We start from the raw sequence: 26,650 nt of genomic DNA on the forward strand, positions 1-26,650 counted from the left end.
GTATAGTATCCCAAGGATTGCCCAGCATTAATATAATACCACACAGTACCCATAACGACCATCATCAGAGTCAGACACTACCACCGACAGTACTATTTTATTGCAAGTACACAGACATTACAGCAGCATTCAGGATAATCTGCTACAGGTCGAATGTTCACGGAGACTGGGTTCTATATAACAGTCTCTCCAAAAATCTCAACAATTACAGGTAGTAGAAAGGTTCCAGAATGACATCACTAAGGTCAGAGTTCATTGCCATTATGGATGCAGGAAGAACCCGGTGTTGATCTTTGGCCTGCGAAACATATATCTGCAGCGCCGACAGTGGTGAGAGAGGGTATGACGGTATACAAGAACATTAAAAACACAGGTCAGACGTTGTGCTCTTTCTACAGGTGGACAAGTCCGGTCTACGTTGCTGTCCACACATTGGATATATAAACACTCTTCACTTCGGAAGTTTCACAGTGGAAATGAGTTACGAAGAATGAAGGCACCGTTCACACCTAGATACGACGTCACCGACACACACTCATCACCAATACCACCGCTCTCTCCTCCAAAAAAAAGTGTTCCCCAACTCCTTCTGCAAAAGGGATTTGTGCTACTTGGTGTTTCCTTGACCAGCTATCTCCAGAGAATGACTATCGAGTGCCATTATGTAAGGCTTTGTGACCTCCGCTTGCTGCGCCTGTCCAACAGACGCGGGGACTCGAACATATTTTTCGAGCACGCCGAAGACACTCGGTTAGCACCTGAGCATGCTCGGATAAGCATTCGCTCATCACTAGTCAGGAGATTTTCCACCATATTCGTTACATGGACGTTAGAATTCTAGCCCTAAAGGAACCTATTGGGTCCAGTGGCCAAACCTACAAAAAAGGAGTGTCAGAGATGATAGACAGCTAAGGAATGGGGTAAAGTGGCAGAGAATTTATTAATTCAACATAATCTATGCATATTCCGGCCGGTATGGGTTGGGCGGGACTCAATTCTAAGTTTTGTTCTCGGGTCCCACAGTTAAAGGGGCTATCCAGGACTCTAATTGTTTTTCTTATTGGCCTAAGAACTAAGAAGCAGGTCAATATGTGCCCTCTCGGCCTGTCTCTCCCGCCACAGAACGGTCACGGATGTCATGTCGACAGAGCAGCTGCTGACGTCATGCTGATTGACTGACTGCTGGCTCCCCGCTGCCTAACTGCAGGGAGCCAACTGTCAATCACATGACATCGTCAGTCACACCCGGTAAACAGAAAAGAGCAGAAGAGAAGCAGCATCCCTGTTGACATGTAATAGTAGAATTGCCGGTAGGAGCTGGCACTGGGAGGAAGAGGCAGGTAGTCAGCAATTACCTGCCTGTCAGTTCTTAGTACCATGAAAAAAATTTTAATAGTCCAGGATAACCCCCTTTAATTCTTACACCAAAGCCCCATGATCGTGCTCGGAAAGACTCTTGGTGAGAGAAGACTGGAAACCTTTATTTATACCCAACTAAAATCACTTCCATTTAAAGGGAATCTGTCAGCAGCTTTTTGCTATATAGACTGAGAGAAGAACAATGTAGAGGCAGCAACCCTGATTCCAGGGATGTGTCACTTACTGGGTTGCTTGCAGTAGATTCAATACAATCAGTGTTTTATCAGCAGGAAATTATCTCTGCAGGACTAGTTATCCTGTGCAAGCCAGTCCAGCTAATCTTAGTAAACACACCCCACCACTGACTGGCAGCTTGTACACTGTAAACTGCCAATCAGGGGTGTGGGCGGGGTTATACACAGCTCAGTATTCCGAGCTCTGCTACATCTACAGCAGAGAAAACAGCGATTCTATCAAAATGGCAACCAGCAGCCCATTAAGTGACACATCACTGGAATCAGGGTCTCTGCCTCTACACTATGCTGCTCTCAGATTACATGTCACAAATATGCTGATTGATTCCCTTTAAAAGCCAGTTATTCAGCGGCAGCCTGTGTTCTCTGAATACATGTGGTTTGGAGCATACTGTCCATGCCTTAATATTGTCATAAAATCTTTATCTAAAAAATAAAATATACACAGAAAAATATAATTCTAGAATAAATAATTATTTGAAATTTCATCTTTGAGTAATAAAGGCAGAAGCACGATCTGACATCTGTAAATTCTATCTTCAAAACTTGTTTATTTTGCTTTTTGGTCCTTTTTTATGCACAATATTTTACTCTGTAAAAAAATCTACCGTATTTGTGTGAGGAAACAGTCAGTAAGCAGGCTAGCTGCTGCTCACCGATTGGATCTTGTGTTTTTCCACAAACGGGCATCTAAATATTTGAGTGTATGTGTAAATATTGATTTTTTATTTTTTTTTTTGCATTGGCAGTACATGTGTTCATATGCAGGGGTAGGTAATAGGGGCAGTGGATTTATTTTGTGCACATAAAAATATATTGCTATTTGAAAATGACTGCATTGGACTGTATCTAGTGTTTTTTAAGCAAATGGATAACTAAATATTTTAATTTATGCATAAATAATGAACGCAGGGATGTGAAGTATGGACAGAGGCCCTGCAAACTGGAGGTTTACAAGAATAAAAATAAATGTTGCATTACACAGAGTAAGAAAAAAAAAAAAAGCAGAATAAAATTGTTATTGTTTCTGTAGCCACTAGGGGGAGCACAGTGCGTGTAGACTTATCATGGAGTTGAATAGGAGTTTTCTAAATCTGTATGCAGTGAGCTCCCCCTAGTGGTGTTGGCAGGCAGTGTTTTATGGTGTAGCTAAGGGAATTTTGAGTTTGGCATTAGAAAAATAAAACCCTGGACCTTATCAATTAATGAGTGCAGGGCTATGGAGTAGGACTAATAGATCTGCAAACCTCAGACTGCTGATTATTTCCAATAATAAAAAAAAAATAATTACAATAATATTAATAAAAAAAAAAAAAGAACAAAAAATGAATAAAATGACTTAATAAGGAAAAGAAATCCAAATAAAAGCAGAATAAAATTATATAATAATAAATATTAATTATTGTTATTATTTCCGCAGCCACTAGGGGGAGCAAAGTGCATATAGATTTTTTTTTTTTTTTTTAAGTGTTCAATAGACGATTTATAAATCTGTATGCAGTGAGCTCCCCCTGGTGGTGTCTGCAGGCAGATAGTATTTTAATATGTAACCCATGTAAGGTTGAGTTTTTGCATAAGAAAAATAAAACCCTGGACCTTGTAAATTAATGAGTGAAGGGCTATGAAGTAGGGCTAATGGATCTACAAACCTTGGATTGTTGATAATTCCCAATATTAATAAAAATAAATAAATTTCACAAAATAAGAAGAAAAAGAAAACGGGATAAAGGAGTAAAATTACATATTATTATTATTATAAATAATATTATTATTATTATTTGTATTATTATTATAAATAATTATTTTATTATTATTATAAAATTATTATTTTAATATTATAAATAATTATTTTATTATTATTATTATTATTATTATTATTATTGTTATTATTATTTCTGCAGCCACTAGGGGCAGCACAGTGCATATAGATTTAGTATGGAATTCAATTTCAAATAGGCGATTTATAAATCTGTATTCAGTGAGCTCCCCCTAGTGGTGTATTTTCATACATAACTTAGAGAATTTTGAATCTTACATTAGAAAAAGAAAACAGTGGACCTGCACTCATAGGAAGAGAAGGATCGGGCATTTTGATTTTTAAAATCTGATTCTTTTGTTTTCAGGGATGATAGTTCGATGCCAAGGGAGTCTGGCAGTGGCTTTTTCCTCTCTCCCCATTGAAAACACATGAGAGCTTAGGGCTTAGGTTCAGTCAACAGCTTTCCCTCGTGTATGGCCAGGCCCCTTCCAATAAACATCGTGTCTGCTACCATTTTGCAAACAACTAATACTAATTAGTTTCACAAACTTTCTTCCCACTTATTTGAAAAAATGACAAAAAAAATCAAAAACCTTCAAAACAACCTGTTTTCACCCAAAACCCGCTTACAACATCCTCCGCACACTATCTCATACAAACACAACTGAAATAAATACTGTACACAGATCAGACATGACTTGTGCCAATAAATACATAGTGGAGGGTCCGGAGCTCAGGATTTTGGTGGGATGGATAGGACAAGATATTATTATCCTCGAGACTCGAGAGACCTGGAAGGAAAGAGGACAAGATGGTCAGTTGGAAGGAAAAAAGAATAAAACACATAAAACTGTAGTAACCTGATACCTCAGTGAGTGCCACGACGCATATACAGCTCTGGCAAAAATTAAGAGACCACTGCAAAATGGTCAGTTTGTCTGATTTTTCTCTTTATAGGTATATTTTTGAGTAAAATGTAAATTGTTTTTTTTATTCTATAAACTTCTGATATGTCTCCGAATTTCCAAGGTATTTTTTTTCTGACAAAGAAAAATGGTCAAAATAAAAAACAAACTAAAAAACAGTGCTTTCAGACCTCAAATAATGCAAAGAAAACAAGTTCATTATCATTTAGAAACGACAATACTAATGTTTAACTCAGGAAGAGTTCAGAAATCAATATTGTGTGGAATAACCATGATTGTTAATCACAGCTTTCATGCGTCTTGGCAGCTTTCCACCAGTCTTTCACTCTGCTTTTCTGTGACCTTATGCCACTCCTGGTACAAAAGTGTAAGCAGTTCCTCTTTGTTTGATGGCTTGTGACTATCATCATCCTCTTGATTACATTCCAGAGGTTTTCAATGGGGTTCAGGTCTGGAGATTGGGCTGTACAAGACAGGGATTGATGTGGTGGTCTCTTAATCTTTGCCATAGCTGTGTATTATGTGTATGTATATATATATATATATATATATATATATATATATATATATATATATATATATATATATATATATATATATATATATATATATATATATATATAGTGAGTACAGAAAGTATTCAGACCCCTTTAAATTTTTCACTCTTTACTCTTTGTTTCATTGCAGCCATTTGGTAAATTCGAAATATTTCATTTTTTCTCATTAATGTACACTCTGCACCACATCTTGGCTGAAAAAAAACAGAAATGTAGAAATTTTTGCAAATTTAATAAAAAAGAAAAACTGAAATATCACATGGTTATAAGTATTCAGGCCGTTGCTCAGACACTCATATTTAAGTCACATGCTGTCCATTTCCTTGTGATCCTCCTTGAGATGGTTCTACTCCTTCATTGGAGTCCAGCTGTGTGTAATTAAACTGATAGGACTTTATTTGGAAAGGCGCACACCTGTCTATGTAAGACCTCACAGCTCACAGTGCATGTCAGACCAAATGAGAATCATGAGGCCAAAGGAACTGGCCAAGGAGCTCAGAGACAGAATTGTGGCAAGGCACAGATCTGGACAAGGTTACTACAGAATTTCTGCAGCACTCAAGGTTCTAAGAGCACAGTGGCCTCCATAATCCTTAAATGGAAGAAGTTTGGGACCACCAGAAGTCTTCCTAGACCTGGCCGTCCAGCCAGACTGAGCAATCGTGAGAGAAGAGCCTTGGTGGAGAGGTAAAGAAGAACCCCAAGATCACTGTGGCTGAGCTCCAGAGATGCAGTAGGGAGATGGGAGAAAGTTCCACAAAGTCAACTATCACTGCAGCCCTCCACCAGTCAGGTCTTTATGGCAGAGTGGCCCGACGGAAGCCTCTCCTCAGTGCAAGACATATGAAAGCCCGCATAGAGTTTACTAAAAAAACACATGAAGGACTCTCAGACTATGAGAAATAAGATTCTCTGGTCTGATGAGACGATGATAGACCTTTTTAGTGATAATTCTAAGCGGTATGTGTGGAGAATACCTGGCACTGCTCATCACCTGCCCAATACAATCCCAGCAGTGAAACATGGTGGAGGCAGCATCATGCTATGGGGGTGTTTATCAGCTGCAGGGACAGGACGACTGGTTGTCAATGAAGGAAACATGAATGCGGCCAAGTACAGAGATATCCTGGATGAAAACCTCTTCTCTGCTCTGGTCCTCACACTTGGTCGAAGGTTCACCTTCCAACAAGACAATGACCCTAAACACACAGCTAAAATAACAAAGGAGTGGCTTCAGAACAACTCTGACCATTCTTGACCGGCCCAGCCAGAGCCCTGACCTAAACCCAACTGAGCATCTCTGGAGAGACCTGAAAATGGCTGTCCACCAACGTTCACCATCCAACCTGACGGAACTGGAGAGGATCTGCAAGGAAGAATGGCCGAGGATCCCCAAATCCAGGGGTGAAAAACTTGTTGCATCATTCCCAAGAAGACTCATGGCTGTACGAGCTCAAAAGGGCTTCTACTCAATACTGAACAAAGGGTCTGAATACTTATGACCATGTGATATTTCAGGTTTTTTTAATAAATTTGCAAAAATTACTACATTTCTGTTTTTTCAGCCAAGATGAGGTGCAGAGTGAACATTAATGAGAAAAAAATGAACTTTTTTGAATTTACCAAATGGCTTCAATGAAGCAAAGAGTGAAATTTAAAGGGGTCTGCTTGTGTATAATATTGTACATTTTTCTTAACACTTTCTCTGGACATTCCTAAATGTGTTCACGAGCAGGATGATAAGCGATGCAGAAGGAAAGGTAAATGGGGCGGAAGTGAATTGTTGTTGCAGAGCGGCGAGATAATGAGGTGGAAGATGGAAATCCATTGTATCAGTTGACAATTAAATATTTGTACAGCTAAAAATTCGGAGGTCTATACTATGGAAGGGAAATGAGCCAGGAGATATCGAGTTAGGAAATGTAACTGTGGTTTAATAATTCCTGACGTGGTTGTAATACCAGGTGCCTACTACTCATAACTCAGAGATATAATCTACATGCAAAAATACAAATTAAAGGGAACCTGTGGGCAGCTTTTTAGAGTAACGTCATCCCAGTAAAGTACCTGTAATGATGCCTGCCTCCATACCTTTGTATTACAAATCCGTGTCTTTGTTGTCTCATAATCCATCTGCAATTTCTGCAGGTGCTTGGTCTGGACTTCCTGCTCTCCAGCCTGTTTCTCCTCCCAGCATCAGCCTCCTGCCACTGAATGACAGGTCGTTCGTCTCTTTGACCTGATTTCCATGGCTGACAGCTCTCACACAGATGCCATCATTGGCACCCGCACAGTAACGTCCTAATGACGCTACAGGAGCTGGAATATCCATCTTTGCAAGGGGGGCCTCCCCTGGGAATGACGGTACCTGAATGAGAGGTCTACCAGGATAGCAAGTCATATAAACTGCCGTATCGCGCAGACGCTGTCATTCCCAGGGGCAGCACATGCATAGATAGATACTCCGGCTCTCACAGATGTTATTGCGCATCCATACAGCCCACTATGGGGGTGATCTAATAACAGATGCCTATTCTTTAGAGTGGGAAGAAAGGAGCAGCACCATCTCCCTGCTTTTTCTAGTAAGTGATTTTTCTTCTCCCAGAGCTGGATTCACAGCTACACTGCTCAGACCTGCTTTAAGGTGTGGCTTCTGTTTGCGTGCTATTTAGCACCAGTACCTTATGTCTTATTTGCGTGCTGTGTATGGAAGACATTGTATCAGTTAGTCTTCCCCCACCAGCTCAGAGACAACTGAATATTAGAGTCTGCAGAGGGGAAAACTGGTGAAAAATACAGGATATAAGAAAAAAATTATGTACAAAAATTGTGCTAGTCTTTGTGTACATGCACATCACAACCTATTCTGTTACCTGAAACAGCAAGTACAGCTAATTAGTTGTGCTCTCATAACGCAGTGGAAAAGTTAGTTTTCCCCACATCAGATTACTGTACACATTTGCCGTAATGACTACCCTGACAACAATACAAATCACAAGGTCAAGCTCTGCGCAGACACTGAACAAGCAGAAGGTGCTGGGAAATAGCAGGCTGTAGCCGTTTATCTCTAGCGGTTCCATAAAGAATGAATACAGAAACGCATGCAGAGTCCCGCTCTCAGGACTAGTGGGGGTCCCAGAGGTCGGAGCCCCAATGACCAGTAAGTTTTCCGCTATGCTATTCAATAACTTCATGGTAGGCAACTACACTTCTCTTACGTGTAACTATTCTGCTGCTGTCGACGTCGAGCCGTCCTCATTTTTTCGAAGCGGGCTTCCATTTCCTCCAGCACTTTTGGCGTGTAGCGTACAACCAGCTTTACCGTTCCCTGTGCCGCCTTCAGAAGCTCCACCGCCATCTCGTGCTGCTCTCCCTCCACGCTCTGCAGGGGAGGGAATATCAGTCACCTTGTAGAGACATTAAAATTGTAAGACCTGGGGCGTGGACTTGGCATCAAGCAGGGACGTCGTGCCTGAGCACAGCTCTCTTCCCTAGACTCTGTTCAAAAAGCTTTTTTCCTGGATAAGGGTGCCTAAAACCCCACACATGGACCTCGCTGACCTTCTGCCCCTACTGCCACGCCTTGAGAATCCATCTGGATGGCCTGGTGGACATCTTTGGGACTCGGACGCTGACCGAGGCTTGGAACTGGGGACAGCTTTCCAGCCGGGTACTCTACATTGGCAGACGAGGGTCTGTTGCCCATTCCCCTCCGCTCGGAGGTCTGATCGTGCCCTGGGCTTAGAAATGCGATATCCCCCACAGCGCTGAGGACGGGAGCGCCAAAGACATAGGTAAGGAACTGAGGTTTTCCCGCCAGCATCCCGTGAGACCTGCGTTCAGCACAGCCCGAGGCCTGTAGTTAGTGCCCGAGACCCCTGAGAGCCGAAGTCTCAGTGCAGAACACTGGACACCTTCACTCCGGACCAATCCTGACCCGTGTCCTCTGTACGATCTCCTCTTCCCCTGAAGGTCTCCCCCCATAACTGCTGTTTTGGAACCAAAGATGTCATCTTAGAGCACCTACACCACCGCAGCATGTCCTGACGCTCCAACCTTACCTCCCCCTCTTCTTCCTCCACACTGCGCAAAGAATAGGCACAGGACCTTCTGTTCCTGTGTAATGGTGTGACAGAGACTTTTGTATAGCTTCCCCTGAAGACAACACTTGTAGTGTGAACATTGACTTGGATTTTAGCGCATGTTATTGCATAATGTTTAGTGTGTAAAATGTAATGTAAAATGCATGAAGTTTTAAAGGTACTGATGCTGCTGTGTGGGTGCTGTATTGGTAATGCCCCTGGTACACTCAGCTCAGGGGTAGGAACATTAGGACAGATAGGCAGTGGAGGGCTTATTAGTATACGAGCGATAGGTATAGGATAAGTATTGTGCAAGTGTTAATGTAGGAAAGTAATGCAAGATATGTGCTTGAATGTAGGTGAAAGGTTAGGTCGTCCCAGCAACAGACTGCAGGAACAGATACAGTTAAATGTTTGGGACCAGCCCAACATGGCAAGGGGTAGGTCAAGCAAGAAGGGGAATCATTTCCTGGTGGACATTGATAGACTTAAATTCTTTGTCCCTGACTGTAGAGCAAGCATCCTTGATAGCCATCAAGTTCTGCCCCATACTCCTGGATTGGCTTTCCCTTTTTCAAAAAGGGGTTATTCCTAACCCCCGCTCATCCCCGTAGCCAATAGGATCTTCTGACCTTCCCACACACACACACACACACACGCACACACACACACACACACACACACATATATATATATGTTATGCTGTATCGTACATCCATCTCCCACCCTCCCTCCCTAACAAAACTGGTGACCTCGTGGATTTGCATACTGGTGTTTCGCTCATCTCTTGGATCCGTGTGTCAATTTTGTTGTTTGTTTTTGTGGAAGAAAAAAAAAAAGAGTAAAGCTGTGATTGACTTGCACCCATCTTGGTGTTTTGTGCCTTATTTCATATATCTGGGGCCTTAGTTATGTTTTGTCTCTACAGTCTAGTTTTGTCAGTTAGAGTTAGTGTGAGGTTCGCGTTAAATTCAGGTTAAAGCTGCAGTGGGCTGGAGGCACATGGAGTTCATATCATTCTAACAGCATGAGGTCGTACCAAATTTCCTGTGGACCTTCCTGTAATCTCCAGGCCCTACAGCCCCATCTAGGCATTGAGGAGTGTGCCTTAATCTTTTCCATACAGTGGAAGCTTGACGGGGAACCATGTGAGGGAAACACAGTGGATCTTGGGTGTGCCGTGGGGCCGGATTGGAAATCCTTGGTGTTGACAGGAGGATCAGGTGTAGGGATAATCCAAACTGAATGTAAGCAGAGGCTTGATATGTACTCTATTGATGAAATTTGAACGAAGAGTACTGTCCCCAAAGCTGCGTGTTGAAGACTGTTGTATCTGAATTGTCCAGTATCTACATATATAATCGCCAGTTGGGACTTCCGGACGCTGTCCCCGAATCCCATAAGGCACCGCAGCAGTGTCACTTGCACAGGCGCAAGTGACATTCACGTCACCGCTATTCCCGCGCATGTGCAGTAACAGCCACAACTGCGTGCTCAACTCGCTCTACCAGTGCATGCGCGGTAATGACGCAGCTGTTACTGCGCCTGCGTGGGGAATAGCGGTGACGTCTATGTTTTACTTGTGCAGCCGCAGTAGTCCACTTTTGGAACAGACAATCACGCACACATACAAACTGCACCAAACAATGTACCACCTCCAATCATAGTCACAACAGCTTACAAGAGACCACATAGGGTAAATAGACACACAGCACACAGGGAAGACACCACATAGCGAACACCACTCAAGAAACACTACACCAAATACCAAAATACAGCACACAACAAGGAAGAAACAGTGCACAAGGGGTGAAAGAGGTCAAATGAGCCAACACATACAATACAAAAATGCAGAGGGATGATATAGAATAGATATGATGGAAAGCGGAAACGGTGTGAGACATGTCCGCTGCTCCTGTCACACCCACTAAGCATTGTGATGCAGCGGTAGGACCATATATAGTGAAACGGCAGTGACCCAAGCAAGTTCAAACAAAACGTTCTTTTATTATGTTACTTCACACAGTCAATATAGTACACAGCTTCTTCATACAGTCCATTAATAATGCATGGCTATATGACGCAGTCAATACACAGGCCGAACTTCCCTCTGTCCAGTTTCCCTGGGTGACCGCACGCCGGTAACAAGTCTCTGTACTCACTCAGCGCACTGCACTCTTTATCCTCTGGAGTGCAGCCGGGTACACATAAGACAGCCCAAGACGCAGGGTGTCAGTCTCTCTGGTTCCTTTAGCCTCTGTGTTGCTCCACACAGAGAGAGCTCTGCAGACAACTGCCCTGTCTGCTTCCAAGAACATACTGACACCCCTCCCCCAGTACTACAGGGCTTTTTAATCAGTCACTGCTTCACTATTCTAATTACAGCCACACCTGTGACTGTAGTACGCCCGCATGGCCTCACTATGCTTCCATGCACATTCTGGAGAGCACATACAGCGCCCCCTAGCTGTAACAGGGGTCACTGCCTCACAGCATACACAGACGTTAATTTCACCGCACTCCCGATGTGATAGCATTGGGCCTATTTCTACTATATATATATATATACACTAGATGGAGGCCCGATGCTATCGTATCGGGAGGGTGGTAATGTCACAATGGGGGCAGGCTTTGCAGCGATGAGAATCTCTCCCCCCCATATGCTCACCCACCTATCCACTCTCTCTTTCCCTTTTGTGAGGTAAAATGTTGTTTAAAAACAATCAGTGAAATATTTTACCTGACAAAATGAAGCCACAGTGATCCCCTGCTGTAATGTCAGTATTGTCTTTTGCTTCCTCCCCTGCCCAGGAGATGTGGTATGCTCCGTACACGGTCAGACACACATAATTTTTAAAATGAACTTTCGTTTGTGTGAAAACCCCTTTAACGTGACCGGCTTCCTCTGCCTGTAGACACGTCGCACATCTGCCACCGGGATCAGCCGAATGATTCACTGCACCTGCCTGGAATTCGCGCAGGCGCAGTAAATCAGACCGCCGCCATCTTTGTGCAGACAGATAGCGGCAGTCACATTAAAACTGCACATGCGGTCCTCATGTACAAAGATGGCGGCAGTCAGTGAATCATTTGGCTGATCCCGGCAGTGGGGCTGGTGGTACCGCGCAAGAGGCTGCGTACGGCGTATAAAATGTGTGTGTGTGTGTGTGTGTGGTGCAACGGTGTTCCACTGGTGTCCCAATATGGCGGTCAGTGAACTACCGCCACGTGGAATTCTGGGATCTGGACACATCTGGATGGAACAGGTTGTGAAGTCATTAAAACGTAAGTATATATTACTTAAGATATTACTGAGATGAAACAAATCCCTAGACAATCCACTGGGAAAAACTGCATTCAAAGTGTACTGAAGACATTGGAGAAGTGAAGTCTGTGTTTACTCAACTTATGAATTCTGATACTGCAGGACATTTACTGACTTCTAGCAGTGTAAAACGGGGAAAGCAGATGCACAAAATAGTGATATTATCTATCCCTCATATACTTTGGCTTCGTTAAGCCCATTTCATCATTGCTAGGGTTAATCCTATATCTTGTAGGCCTTTCCTGACATCTAGCGGGCACTCAGATCGATTTGTGGTAAAATTATAGACAGATATCCCTGATTAATGTAGATCTCTACCTTCTAGCTAAAATCTTGTCTCAATGCTTGAATTCTTGGTTGGGATCCCTCATACATAAAGACCAAATTGGCCTTGTTCCTCAAAGACAAGCATCTGACAACATATGAAGGGTCTCCCATCTCCTGCATCACTGCAAACAACGTAAATTAGCAAGCATGCTACTGTCAGTCCACATTAAAAACGCCTTTGATTATGTCTCGTGGCCTTGCCTATTTGCAGTCTTATTGAAATGGAATTTCCCCAATCAATTTCACTCATGGATTTATGCTCTACATAGCTACCCCTCAAGCACAATCATTACGATGGCTTTTTTTTCCTATGACAAGAGGTACTCGCCATGGGTGTCCTCTTTCACCGCTATTTTTCCTCCTCGCAAATGAGCCACTAGCAATCCACTTCCGTCTGAACCCAAACATTCAAGTCACCGAATTGGCTTCTATTTCCCACAAACGTTTTATGTTTGTAGACAACATCTTTCTCCTCCTAACCGTCCCACAGACCTTCCGGCCCGCCCTGCTCCAATCCATTCAGAGCTTCGAACAAACCTCTGATTAACCAAATAAAATCATACTCTGTGAACATTTCCTTTTCAGCTATCCCGATTTTCACAGCTCAAACTAAACTTCCTCTTCCAATGGGCCACAAACCACTTAAGGTACCTTCACACATAACGATATCGTTAACGATATCGTTGCTTTTGGTGACGGTGCAACGATATCGTTAAGGAAATCGCTATGTGTGACAGCGACCAACGATCAGGCCCCTGCTGTGCCATCGTTGGTCGCTGAACAAAGTCCAGAACTTTATTTCGTCGCTGGATCTCCCGTGGACATCGCTGGATCGGCGTGTGTGACACCGATCCAGCGATGTCTTCACTGGTAACCATGGTAAACATCGGGTAACTAAGCGCAGGGCCGCGCTTAGTAACCCGATGTTTACCCTGGTTACCATCGTAAAAGTAAAAAAAACAAACAGTACATACTTACCTACCGCTGTCTGTCCCCGGCGCTGTGCTCTGCACTCCTCCTGTACTGGCTGTGAGCGTCGGTCAGCCGGAAAGCAGAGCGGTGAAGTCACCGCTCTGCTTGCCGGCCGCTGTGCTCACAGCCAGTACAGGAGGAGTACAGAGAAGCAGAGCGCCGGGGACAGACAGCGTTAGGTAAGTATGTACTGTTTGTTTTTTTTACTTTTAGGATGGTAACCAGGGTAAACATCGGGTTACTAAGCGCGGCCCTGCGCTTAGTTACCCGATGTTTACCCTGGTTACCGGCATCGTTGGTCGCTGGAGAGCGGTCTGTGTGACAGCTCTCCAGCGACCAAACAGCGACGTTGCAGCGATCCGGATCGTTGTCGGTATCGCTGCAGCGTCGCTTAATGTGAAGGGGCCTTTAGACTACCTACGTGTGAGATTAACGGCCAAATGCTGCTTGAGCTCAACTCACTTCTCCAAACATGGGGGGAAGCTGCATCTCTCTTGGCCCCGTATATGAGCGCTAAACATTACTCTACTCCCTAAATTATTCTACTTATTTTGTGTATTACCAATGTCCGTCCCATCCCACTTCCTCAAAACAACCCAAAGCCTAGTTAACACCTTTGTCTGGAAGGATGGCCTCCGCAGAGTCAACAGAGCCACACTATATCGTAACCGCCTGAAATCTAACCAAATACTACCAAGCAGCCCAAGTAGCTCAATTAACCTTATGCCATGCTTCCTCTGAACCTCCTTTGTGACTTTCCTTGGAAGCTCCTGAGGACCACCCGTTGACCCTCGATACATTGTTATGGCTCCTCCTCATCAAATACAAACAAATTATGAACCCTATTATATCGCCCTCACTCAAAACCTGGGACTCCCTGAAATACTTTTCGACTCTAGTTTTCCCTTTTCTGCCTCTTTTTTTCCACCTATGGGTTAACTTGCAATTTCCCTCAGGCAATGAGTCCCTTCTATCTTTTTGCTCATGCATTGCAGCAGGGATCACCAGATTCCAGTACCTATTTAATGTTGATGGCATTATTCCATTTCTGACCCTTCAACAAGAATATACCCTCCCCTCTAAAGAAATATTTTGATATCTGCGACTTAAACATTTTATTTCGACACTGTTAAGGAACTCCACCCAACCTTAAACGTTCACCCTCACGCTCCCGGCACCATTTCACAACTTTACTCCCACATAATTTACACCTATCATAGACGTAATTTAACTCATACATACGGTTGGGAATCGGACATTGGATCCACTCTGTCTCAGAATGCTCTCAAATTTGGTCCTCATCTACTGGAGGGATACTAAACACCTTAATGATGGAAACAAATTATAAGGTGCTGACCAGATGGTACCTGACCACAGCTAGAGTGGTCAAAGCAGTCCCCATCTACTCTCCCAACTGTTTTAGAGGTTTCAATTCCACCAGCGAAATGTACCACATATGGTGATTATGACCCATAGTCTGAAGACTCTGGATAAGAGTATACTTCTTAATTATTTCGGTCACTGACATTAGCTTAAAAAATACTCCCAGGGAAGCTTTACTTTAATAAACTTGTCACTAATGTCACCAACCACTCCCAAGTACTCCTCTCATTCATATTTTTAGTGGCTAAACAAACCATATCTTGGAAAAAAATCAGGTTTAGATCTATCGGAGGTCAAAAGACACCTCATGATTAACACAAAATTATCAGCCATACTCACAGATAAAGTCCACAAATTTGAGAACGTTTGGCTCCTCTCAGTGGAATACGCTAATCATACCACCTTCGCCATGCCACCCCTTTTGCCTTAAAAGTTGTCACCTCTTTCTCTTCATGAAGTATTTAGTCATCATGAGTCTCGACAGGTCTCCGCTCTTGGGCCCCACTGGGGTGCACTCTTCTATGCACCCACTGAAGTGATCGCGGGTTGCGATCAACCATCCTGAGCCATTTTTACTACTGTTATCCTCTAAGGTGCTGGATACGTTTTTGGAGCTCCTGAAAACTCCAAAGTCTAGGTGAAACCACAATCTCTGCATCCCTGATACCGATAACATGAAGGCCCTGAGTATTTATGCAAAAAGTTAAAATAAAACAGGTGCCAGTTGCTAAAACAGGGCAAGCTTGGCAAAATAAGGTCATATCTTACCACTCCATTGACAGACAGCAGCTGGTCCCCACGTTTCAGCCCTCCGTGGCGATCTGCCACTCCACCAGGAATAATACGTGAAATGTAAATGGGGGAGTTTTGTTCTTTGCCTCCCATGATATTGAACCCTAGGCCTTCATCTGTTTTTGGAAGCTCGACAACTCTTGGGTGGGCATGTCCTTCACTGGCAGCAAAGGCGGCAACCGTAGCCTATATGGGAAAAAAGATTTAAGAACGACTTGACGATTTGTGAAGTTAGAAATTCAGAACTTTTAGGGTTTCGCTAAGTATTATGTGGTTAATGAGCAACTCAAAAGTTCCTTATTCTTGATGCCAATTTGGGATGCAAACACCAAAATCATCACATCCTTTATAGTACCATTGTGCTCTTATGTGTCAGAGGTAGACTATCACGCAGGGGTTTCTTGAGCCTATCAGAGAGCCCTCCATCCATCCATACAGAACATGTGAAGTTCTCCCTGGGTCTCCTACTGGAGATAAGCATCTTGGAGACAAAGAAGGACGCTTTGCCCCTAGTGCATAAATTTGATCAGCCCACTGTATGGACAGCCATGGAGCAGATACCATGAGACAGGACAGTACACCAGGAGATGTGGAGGGGGCCATAGGAGGGCAACAACACAGCAGCAGGAGCAGTGCCAGAGCCCTGCAAAAGTCCAAGCTGCTATAGTAGTGATCAAAATAATAGCACTGTGTTCAAAAACATGAGTTAATCACAAAATCTTTCTATTAGTCTACTAGTGAACTTAAAAATATAAGTTGTCATAATGGTATACTTCAAATAATAACTCACCCTGGCAGTGGCGTGTGCCCTTATTTCAGCATTACCGCTGATATCTAGGGTATCATATAACTGCTCATATACCTGTACGGAGAGAACACAGAAGAAAATAATGGAAATATCCATAATATAGCTTCCAAAAAGTGAACCCGTAACTAATTTGGACACAACAAGTGCATTTGATTCTGCTAATTTACACATTTTCTTCAATAAACTGCTTGTTTAAAACAGATCAAAACAATATTGTACCAGTACACACATAAAGTGTAAAAATGTATAAACTTGAAAAGACAAAAAAAGTTTAGAACATGCAGTGACCAACCCTAGTCTAAGAACTTAGTGCTTTGACTATCCATAGAAGATCCAGTAAAATAATGAAGGCAAGCAATACTTACACCAAAATGGTGCGTCCAGATGGGGAAAGAGTAAATGTGTGCTGGTCCAAAGGCCCCTACGCGCGTTTCACCAGCAGCTTCATCAGCCCCCTGTTTTTTCAAGTTTATACATTTTTACACTTTATGTGTGTACTGGTACAATTTGTAGGAATACTTTGTTTTTTTCTGTTTGTATGTTTTTAATACTTTTAAATTACATATTAATAAAAGATGTTACATTTGATGAGACTTTCCTGCACTCTTGTCTCTTGTGTTGGTTTTGATATTTCCTCCTTAATAATGTCTGGGGTATCCCCCACTGTCAATGACAGCCACAATTGTCTTATCTAAGACAACATGTCTCCAAAGATAGTGATTTGCCAAAGTGCTAATAGAGATTAATAAATTGTAACTGGCCAGAGTACCCATACAGGTAGTGACCAGCCAGAGTGCCCTCATAGACATTGACCAGCCAGAGTGCCCTCAGACATTGACCAGCTAGAGTGCCCTCCTAGACAATGACCAGCCAGAGTGCCCTCCTAGACAGTGACCAGAGTGCCCTCATAAACATTGACCAGCCAGAGGGCCCTCATACACAGTGACCAGCCAAAATGTCATGATAGACAGTAACCAGCCAGACCAAGTAACCAGCCTAACCAAGTAACCAGCCAGACCAGTAACCAGCTCATACACAGTGACCAGCCAGAGTGCCCTCATAGACAGTAACCAGCCAGAATGTCCTCATAGACAGTAACCAGCTCGTACACAGTGACCAGCCAGAGTGCCCTCATAGACAGTAACCAGCCAGAGTTCCCCCATAGAGAGTGACCAGAGTACGCACATAGATAGTGATCAGCCAGAGTATCCACATAGACAATGGCCAGCCAAAGTACCCACATAGACAGTAACCAGCCAGAATGTCCTCATAGACAGTAACCAGCTCGTACACAGTGACCAGCCAGAGTGCCCTCATAGACAGTAACCAGCTCATACACAGTGACCAGCCAGAGTGCCCTCATAGACAGTAACCAGCCAGAGTTCCCCCATAGACAGTGACCAGAGTACCCACATAGATAGTGATCAGCCAGAGTACCCACGTAGACAGTGACCAGCTAGTGTGCCTCAGAAGAGAGTGCCCCAACAGAAAGCTATCAAAGAGCAGCCCAAATTGAATAATCACTGTATCAGTGCCCCAAGAGAAAGTGATCAGAGACCCCCAATAGCCATGGACCACGCAGGGTCCCACAGAAGTCAGTCACCTACCAGAAAGCCTATATATACACATAGTTACATAGTTATTAAGGTTGAAGGAAGACTATAAGTCCATCTAGTTCAACCCATAGCCTAACCTAACATGCCCTAACATGTTGATCCAGAGGAAGGCAAAAAAAACCCATGTGGCACATTGGGGAAAAAAATTCCTTCCCGACTCCACATACGGCAATCAGACTAGTTCCCTGGATCAACGCCCTATCAAGGAATCTAGTGTATATACCCTGTAACATTATACTTTTCCAGAAAGGTATCCAGTCCCCTCTTAAATTTAAGTAATGAATCACTCATTACAACATCATACGGCAGAGAGTTCCATAGTCTCACTGCTCTTACAGTAAAGAATCCGCGTCTGTTATTATGCTTAAACCTTTTTTCCTCCAGACGTAGAGGATGCCCCCTTGTCCCTGTCTCAAGTCTATGATTAAAAAGATCATCAGAAAGGTCTTTGTACTGTCCCCTCATATATTTATACATTAAAATAATATCACCCCTTAGTCTTCGTTTTTCCAAACTAAATAGCCCCAAGTGTAATAACCTATCTTGGTATTGCAGACCCCCCAGTCCTCTAATAACCTTGGTCGCTCTTCTCTGCACCCGCTCCAGTTCAGCTATGTCTTTCTTAAACACCGGAGACCAGAACTGTGCACAGTATTCTAAGTGTGGTCGAACTAGTGACTTGTATAGAGGTAACATTATGTTCTCCTCATGAGCATCTATGCCTCTTTTAATGCATCCCATTATTTTATTTGCCTTTGTAGCAGCTGCCTGACACTGGCCCCTGAATATGAGTGTCATCCACCCATACACCCAGGTCTTTTTCATTGACGGTTTTGCCCAGAGTTTTAGAATTAAGCGCATAGTTATACATCTTATTACTTCTACCCAAGTGCATGACCTTACATTTATCCCCATTAAAGCTCATTTGCCATTTATCAGCCCAAGCTTCTAGTTTACATAAATCATCCTGTAATATAAAATTGTCCTCCTCTGTATTGATTACCCTGCAGAGTTTAGTGTCATCTGCAAATATTGAAATTCTACTCTGAATGCCCCCTACAAGGTCATTAATAAATATGTTAAAAAGAAGAGGGCCCAATACTGACCCCTGTGGTACCCCACTGCTAACCGCTACCCAGTCCGAGTGTGCTCCATTAATAAACACCCTTTGTTTCCTATCCCTGAGCCAGCTCTCAACCCACTTGCACATATTTTCCCCTATCCCCATTATTCTCATTTTATGTATCAACCTTTTGTGTGGCACTGATCACAAAATATAGGGAACACTTAAACAACACAATGCAACTCCAAGTCAATCACTCTTCTGTGAAATAAACCTCTCCAGTTATGAAGCAACACCGATTGTGAATCAGTTTCTCCTGCTGTTCTGCAAATGGAACAGAGAATAGGTAGAAATGATCGGCAATTAGCAAGACAAACCCTATAAAGCAGCAGTTCTGCAGGGGGTGACCACAGACCATTTATCTGTTCTCATACTTTTTGGATGTTGCTTTGGTCACTTTTGCATTTTGTCATTGCTCTCACCCCTAGAGGTACTGTACAGTAGCATGAGGTGGTGTCTACAACCCACAGAAGTTACTCAGGTAGTGCAGCTCATCCAGGATGGCACATCAATGCAAGCTGTGGCAAGAAGGGTATCTGTGTCTGTCAGCACAGTGTCCAGAGCATGGAGCAGATACCATGAGAGCTTTCCAGGTAATCTTGGAGAGTAGGCACATAAAATATATTGTGGCATTTGGCTTTTCTAAATACAATGTGCTCAGTAAGACTCAACAATAAATGTGTCCATGATAAATTATATACTGACCTCTCTTATGGCATGGCAGAACTTGCTCTGCAAAACGCGCTGTAGGGCTTGCAGTTTCTGGGGTGGCATTTCTCCACTCCGCTGCAGTCTTTCTAGCAGCTCAATTGCACGAGATACATCTACAAGGCATAAAAATATCAGTAAATGTCTACCTTACAATGAATACTTAATGCCCCTTTTAGTAGTTTAAGGGTACACTCATGGGTACCAGTAGGAGCGCAACAAAAAGTTGTGCTCTGCAAAACCAGTTTTGCTGCAAGTGGTCGTTGTGATTTACCTAACGATGCAGTTCTAGCAAAAACCTAGAAAGTGCACAATAATGCAGCATAAATAACATCCTCATCTTCTGCTGCCGAGATCAACACTATCATGTAAATGCCAACACTACTGGTGGATCTATAACTGTTCAATGCAAGACCCTTCCCTATAATTTGCTTGCCTTCATTTACTTATATAATCACTCAGTATGACTAGTCACTGCCTTCCATAAAATCAGCACACTCCTCTTCTGCTGTTGTGATTGTTCCCATGCTTTCCTGGGCTACGTTTTTTAAACTCAATAATAAAAGTAAATATTTTTGAATTAACGCATTACAAGTAATATAGTTACTAGTTAATATGAGTGGTCACTGTCTTCCACAAGGTCAGCACACCCCTCTCCTGCTGTTGTGATTCTTCCCATGATCTCCATGGCTACATTTTTTAAACTCAACAACTTAAAGCAAATCTTTGTGACTGAACTAGCTAGAACTAGTAATACAGTGAATATGAATGGTCGCTGTCTTCCACAAGGTCAACGCAGTCCTCTTCTGCTGTCGTAATTCTTCCTGTGATTTCGGGGACTAAATATTTTAACTTACAGTCAATGTTTGTGATCAAACTGGTGTGATAAGAAGTCATACAGTAAATTACCCGACACTGCTGTCCCTTTTTAGAGTTTTATCTTAATAAATAGAGACCGTTAGCTTAAAGAGTGACTGTCATTTTAATTTTTATTTCATAAATCAATAATACACATGGAAATAAGAAACTTTATAATACATCTTAGCAGATACATCTCCTTCTTTCTCCTCCTTTATGGGTAAATTCTGAATTCATTAGAGGCAGATTTTCCTATTACTGAGATAGTAGATGAAAGTTGGTGCTTTTAAAATTCTATGGAGGAGGGAGGAGCTAGAGGCGGAGACACAGACATTCTGCTGCAAGTTCTCCTGAAAACAACAGTTACAGTTCTCCATAGAACTTCAAGAGCACCAACTGTCACATTCTACCTCCGTAATGGGAAAATCTGGATTCACTGTATTCTTATCCAAATTGAGAATTTTGAGAAACAAATTTTTTTGATAAGAGAAAGTTTCTTATTTTCACTCGTAATAATAGTAATAATAATAATACTCGTACTAATGATTAATGAGGAAAAAAAATAAAATCATGGTCACTCTTTAAAAGAAGTAGGATCCTATTCAGTGGTCACGTAGGGGTTAAGTACGCTTCATTCATTCACATATGGACCTTACACTGTAGAGCAACTACAACATCACTGAGAACTTAGTCTTGGCAAACAAATAAGGAGTTAATAAGCTCTGTTCTGCCAAGATTATAAGCAGCAGTGGAAAAAGACCTTGGGGTTCTGCGGCAACACGAGGACATGGCCCAGTGATCACAGGAACCCGGTGTCTGAATCTCTGCTGAAGAATGGAGGGCACAGAACAAAGGAAGTGAGACACCTATGAAGATGGAGACATTTAATTATGAGACGGGAAAACTCACAATGTAAGAAAAAGACTGATAAAAAGCCACATTATACACGTCCGATATTTCATTTATTATGTGCACCCTGTCCTAGATTCTTCAAAAGCTGTATCAGCGTGTTCCAGAAGACCTGATAACTAGAGAAGCCGAAATACCAGGTCGTGCATGAAGAACTGAGAGATTCAGAATTCAGGTTTTTCATTCAGTCCCATTGACCCGGTGTATAACATCCGGCCCCTCACCCCAGGTGTATAACATCTGGCATCATTCCCTCTTCCCCGGTGTAAAACATCCAGCTCCTCGCCCCACGTGTATAACATCCGGCCCCTCACCCCAGGTGTATAAGATCTGGCATCATTCCCTCTTCCCTGGTGTAAAACATCCAGCTCCTCGCCCCAGGTGTATAACATCCGGCTCCTCACCCCAGGTGTATAACATCTGGCATAATTCCCTCTTCCCCGGTGTAAAACATCCAGCTCCTCGCCCCAGGTGTATAACATCCGGCCCCTCACCCCAGGTGTATAACATCTGGCATCATTCCCTCTTCCCCGGTGTAAAACATCCAGCTCCTCGCCCCAGGTGTATAACATCCGGCTCCTTCACCCCAGGTGTATAACATCCGGCTCCTTGCCCCAGGTGTACACCATCCGGCATCATTCCCCCTTCCCCAGGTGTATAACATCCAGCTCCTCGCCCCACGTGTATAACATCCGGCCCCTCACCCCAGGTGTATAACATCTGGCATCATTCCCTCTTCCCCGGTGTAAAACATCCAGCTCCTCGCCCCAGGTGTATAACATCCGGCCCCTCACCCCAGGTGTATAAGATCTGGCATCATTCCCTCTTCCTTGGTGTAAAACATCCAGCTCCTCGCCCCAGGTGTATAACATCCGGCTCCTCACCTCAGGTGTATAACATCTGGCATAATTCCCTCTTCCCCGGTGTAAAACATCCAGCTCCTCGCCCCAGGTGTATAACATCCGGCCCCTCACCCCAGGTGTATAACATCTGGCATCATTCCCTCTTCCCCGGTGTAAAACATCCAGCTCCTCGCCCCAGGTGTATAACATCCGGCTCCTCGCCCCAGGTGTATAATATCCGGCTCCTTGCCCCAGGTGTACACCATCCGGCATCATTCCCCCTTCCCCAGGTGTATAACATCCGGCTCCTTGCCCCAGGTGTATAACATCCATCTCCTCACCCCAGGTGCATAACATCCAGCTCCTCACCCCAGTTGCATAATATCCGGCTCCTCGCCCCAGGTGTATAGCATCCGGCATCATTCCCCCTTCCCCAGGTAAATAACATCCGGCTCCTCGCCCCAGGTGTATAACATCCAGCTCCAACTATGCAGCATAAGCAACTCTGACAATGAGTGCTAGCCAGGGCCCAGATTATATAGGACATGGGTGTGGCTAACAGTGCACAGCTGAGAGCCTTAGCCACAGGAGCTCTCAACTGAGCAGATTAACGCCTACACTGCCAAAAGAAATTTACACAGTTTAATAAGAAGGTGACGTGTTTCTAATCCGTGCAGGAGTAGGAGAAATCAGACACTGCAGTTTTCTGTCTCCTCTCTTTTGCCGATATAGTGTATCTAGTATGGATAAACCTTGTGGAATGAGGCCCAACAACTCAATAAGTAGGAATCTTAACAATGACAGAAATGGACAAAGAAAACTCCGTACATTAGACACTAAAATTTCATATGATTCAATAAACCGTTTGGAGGACAGGTATTTTTAAGGATTCATTTTGTTTTTAGGGAACATGGCCACTTTTGTCTATGGGCTGTGCAAATAAGCTGTAATACCAGACACAGCCAATAACACAAGATGGCGCCGTTCCTTGCTGCATTATATTTTGGAGCAAAATAAAATGTAGAATTAAATCCACTTGACCTGGACATTAATTATACAACCATGTAATTTTTTTTTTAAAGCTATGGTTTAGAATTAAGACAATTTTTTTCACACAAAGACTTTTACACTGGGTCTGCATACTACAGGCTTTATCTTGTGTGTCCAATCGGGCATGAACTCCTGAAAACCTGGTGTCCATCATTAGGTTTTTCAGCAGTAGAACTTTTGCGAGATCGGACCAGAAGGTCTAGTTGTCACTCATCAAAGGACTTCCATGAATCACTTTTGGTTGGTACTAACTGTTGCACCCCACAAGATCTTCAGTTTGGAGAAGCTCTGACCCAATCGTCTAGCTATCACAATATGGCCATTATCAAAGTTGCTCAGAAGTAACACCAGCTGACCGGTGGCATTAACGACTTCATGACCTTGGGATTTTCCATTTTTTCCGTGTTCGTTTTTCGCTCCCCTCCTTCCCAGAGCCATAACTTTTTTATTTTTCCATCAATATGGCCATGTGAGAGCTAATTTTTTGCGGGACGGGTTGTACTTTTGAACGACATAATTGGTTTTACCATGTCGTGTACTAGAAAATGGGAAAAAATTCCAAGTACCGTGAAATGGCAAAAAAAGTGCAATCCCATGCGTGCTTTTTGTTTGGCTTTTTTTGCTAGGTTCACTAAATGCTAAAACTGATCTGCCATTGTGATTCTCCAGGTCATTACGAGTTCATAGATACCAAACACGCACCATTCTCATACAATTTCTATTTACTTACCTATCAATTTACCTTTTATCTATCTTTCCATGGATCTGCGGTATATGCTACCAACTATTTTGTACCTATTTGTCTCATATCTATTTATCTACCTACCTATCAATTTATCTCATATCGATCTAAAAAAATTAGGGAGATCAATAGTAGGTAGCCGGGTTATTAAGCAAAAAGTGGGAGGACCCTTCTCAGTGCAACATTTTGGCTCCATAAAAAAACTGCAATGAGCCTTTCAATCGAGATGGGTCAATAAAGTACCCCCGCTATATGCTTATTAAATGTCACATAGTGGCAAGAGACTGTGTGCATCTACCCATTTCCTTGAAGTAGGGGTGCTCTAGGCTATCCCTGTCCCCAGATTACCTCTGATGGTGGAGATGCCGGGGTCTGGTTACGTGCTATGCTCCTATCTTACCCTTATCTGTTCTCTCGCCAACCCAGGGAGGTGTGAGGCCAAAGTGTATAAGATTACACAAACCAGACTGACAGGGGTAAACAGACAGGGATAAAAGAAAACTACAATCATACAAAATACACTCACAAAACAACAGAGTGGGAAACAGGTGAGGAATAGGAAGGAAGAAACCAAATGGGAGAGGATAAAGATAAACATGAAAATTAACTCCTCGCAGCAATCTCCTGAAAAACTCTCCAACCATCTTCTCCAAACACTGAACTTCTCCTTCAGCTCCAAACCAGGAAGTGGTAACTATGACTGGCAAGGTCTGAAGCAAGGAGGAGGTTTCTTATACCTGCTGGGAGTAACAAGCTCAGAACAGCCGATACAACCCAAGAAAGAGAACTCCAAGAGTCCAACTAAGTTACACTCCAGGAATTTAGCGGTATACAAGTATAGTCTATATGGCAGTGATGTGGTATATAAGTATAGTCTATATGGCAGTAATGTGGTATATAAGTATAGTCTATATGGCAGTAATGTGGTATATAAGTATAGTCTATATGGCAGTAATGTGGTATATAAGTATAGTCTATATGGCAGTAATGCATTATATACAATGTAGAGATTCATTCTCTCAGGTAGGCATCAGGTAGCTTTCACAAAGGCAATACAGTTTGGTCCAAACATGTGCAATTTTATAGCTTTCATAAAACTCCAAGGGACTCAAAAGCCAAAAACAGCCTCTTCTGGGCATAAAGGTTACACAGCAAATAAGCAGTTCATTTTGCAGGCACATATATGTTAGTTATTCCTCCAGGAGAAAACTTTACTCAAATAAGAGGTGCAATCCTACCAGTCTTTGTATCCCCTTCATACAGAGCTCAGGCAGTATCTAGCACCAAACAGAAGTATTCAACTCCAGGCACAGTTCATACTGCACAGACTGCTGCTTCCACATGTTTCTCTCCAGCTCCAACACACAGCCTGCACAGCTTTCCTAGCTGACCCATGCAGTGGCCAGAGAGAGACCCCGACACGTCTGTCATCTACAGCTCACATTTTGGCTGGTCACTCACCATCAGCAAACTCGACTCTGTTCAACATCCAGCAGACTGACCTGGTGACCACAGGTCCCGGTTCTTAGCTAAAGCTATTCACCGGCATCTAATCAAGACCTGCAGTGGAAGGATTTAACCCTGTCCTACCTATACAAAGTATACTCTATACGTCAGTAATGCTGTATATAAGAATAGACTACATGGCAGTAATTCAGTTTACATTTAATTTATGAAATATATCTTAGTGCACACCTAGTGGCTGCTATATTCTTTAATTTATGTCTATATTCTATTCTCGAAGTTACAGAACCACCTGTCTATTTCTTAGACATCTGTTACATTGCTCCCCTAATAAGTCTTCTGCATTACAGAAATGGTGAACTTCATGCATTACGTTGCCTCCTTCTCCTACCTTTAGCTTCTCACCCTGCAAGGACTGTGGATGGTGGCTACTAAGACGAATGAATGGATGGAGGCGACAAATGTGAGTGCAGTAATTACTAAATGCTCGTACCAGAGGCTGTAAGGCCACACATACAATATGTTCTGAGCGGCATCGTAGCAATAGAAGCCATGGTAGGTAAGGGCAAGGTTATTCTGCAAATCAGTAAATTCCCTGATTAGTAGGCAGGTGCCGGCGAAATAAAGGTAATGCTCATTCATCTCTCCCCCTCCCTCTGGCCACATCCATCTGCTGCAGGCAAGATCCCAGCCCCTGCAATGAAACATGCATTGTGTCTATTACCTCTCTCCAGACCTAAGGGTTCAGTCAGAGCTGCCATCTTAACTCCAACAGTCACATGCCCAGGAGTTCC

At 43.1% G+C, this 26,650-nt stretch overlaps 1 protein-coding gene across 1 annotated transcript; it reads right to left on the reverse strand.

The window, feature by feature from the left end:
* On the reverse strand, positions 1–26,650 carry LIN7B (lin-7 homolog B, crumbs cell polarity complex component). Its single transcript, XM_069740744.1, has 6 exons — positions 26,581–26,650; positions 19,989–20,107; positions 16,527–16,598; positions 15,713–15,922; positions 8,074–8,237; positions 1–4,163 (listed from the first exon to the last, which is right to left on the reverse strand). The coding sequence occupies exons 1-6, from the start codon at positions 26,615–26,617 to the stop codon at positions 4,142–4,144; spliced, it is 624 nt and encodes a 207-aa protein (XP_069596845.1). The 5' UTR covers positions 26,618–26,650; the 3' UTR covers positions 1–4,141.

Source organism: Ranitomeya imitator, chromosome 10 (genome assembly GCF_032444005.1).
Source record: "Ranitomeya imitator isolate aRanImi1 chromosome 10, aRanImi1.pri, whole genome shotgun sequence".
Classification (NCBI taxonomy): Eukaryota; Metazoa; Chordata; class Amphibia; order Anura; family Dendrobatidae; genus Ranitomeya; species Ranitomeya imitator.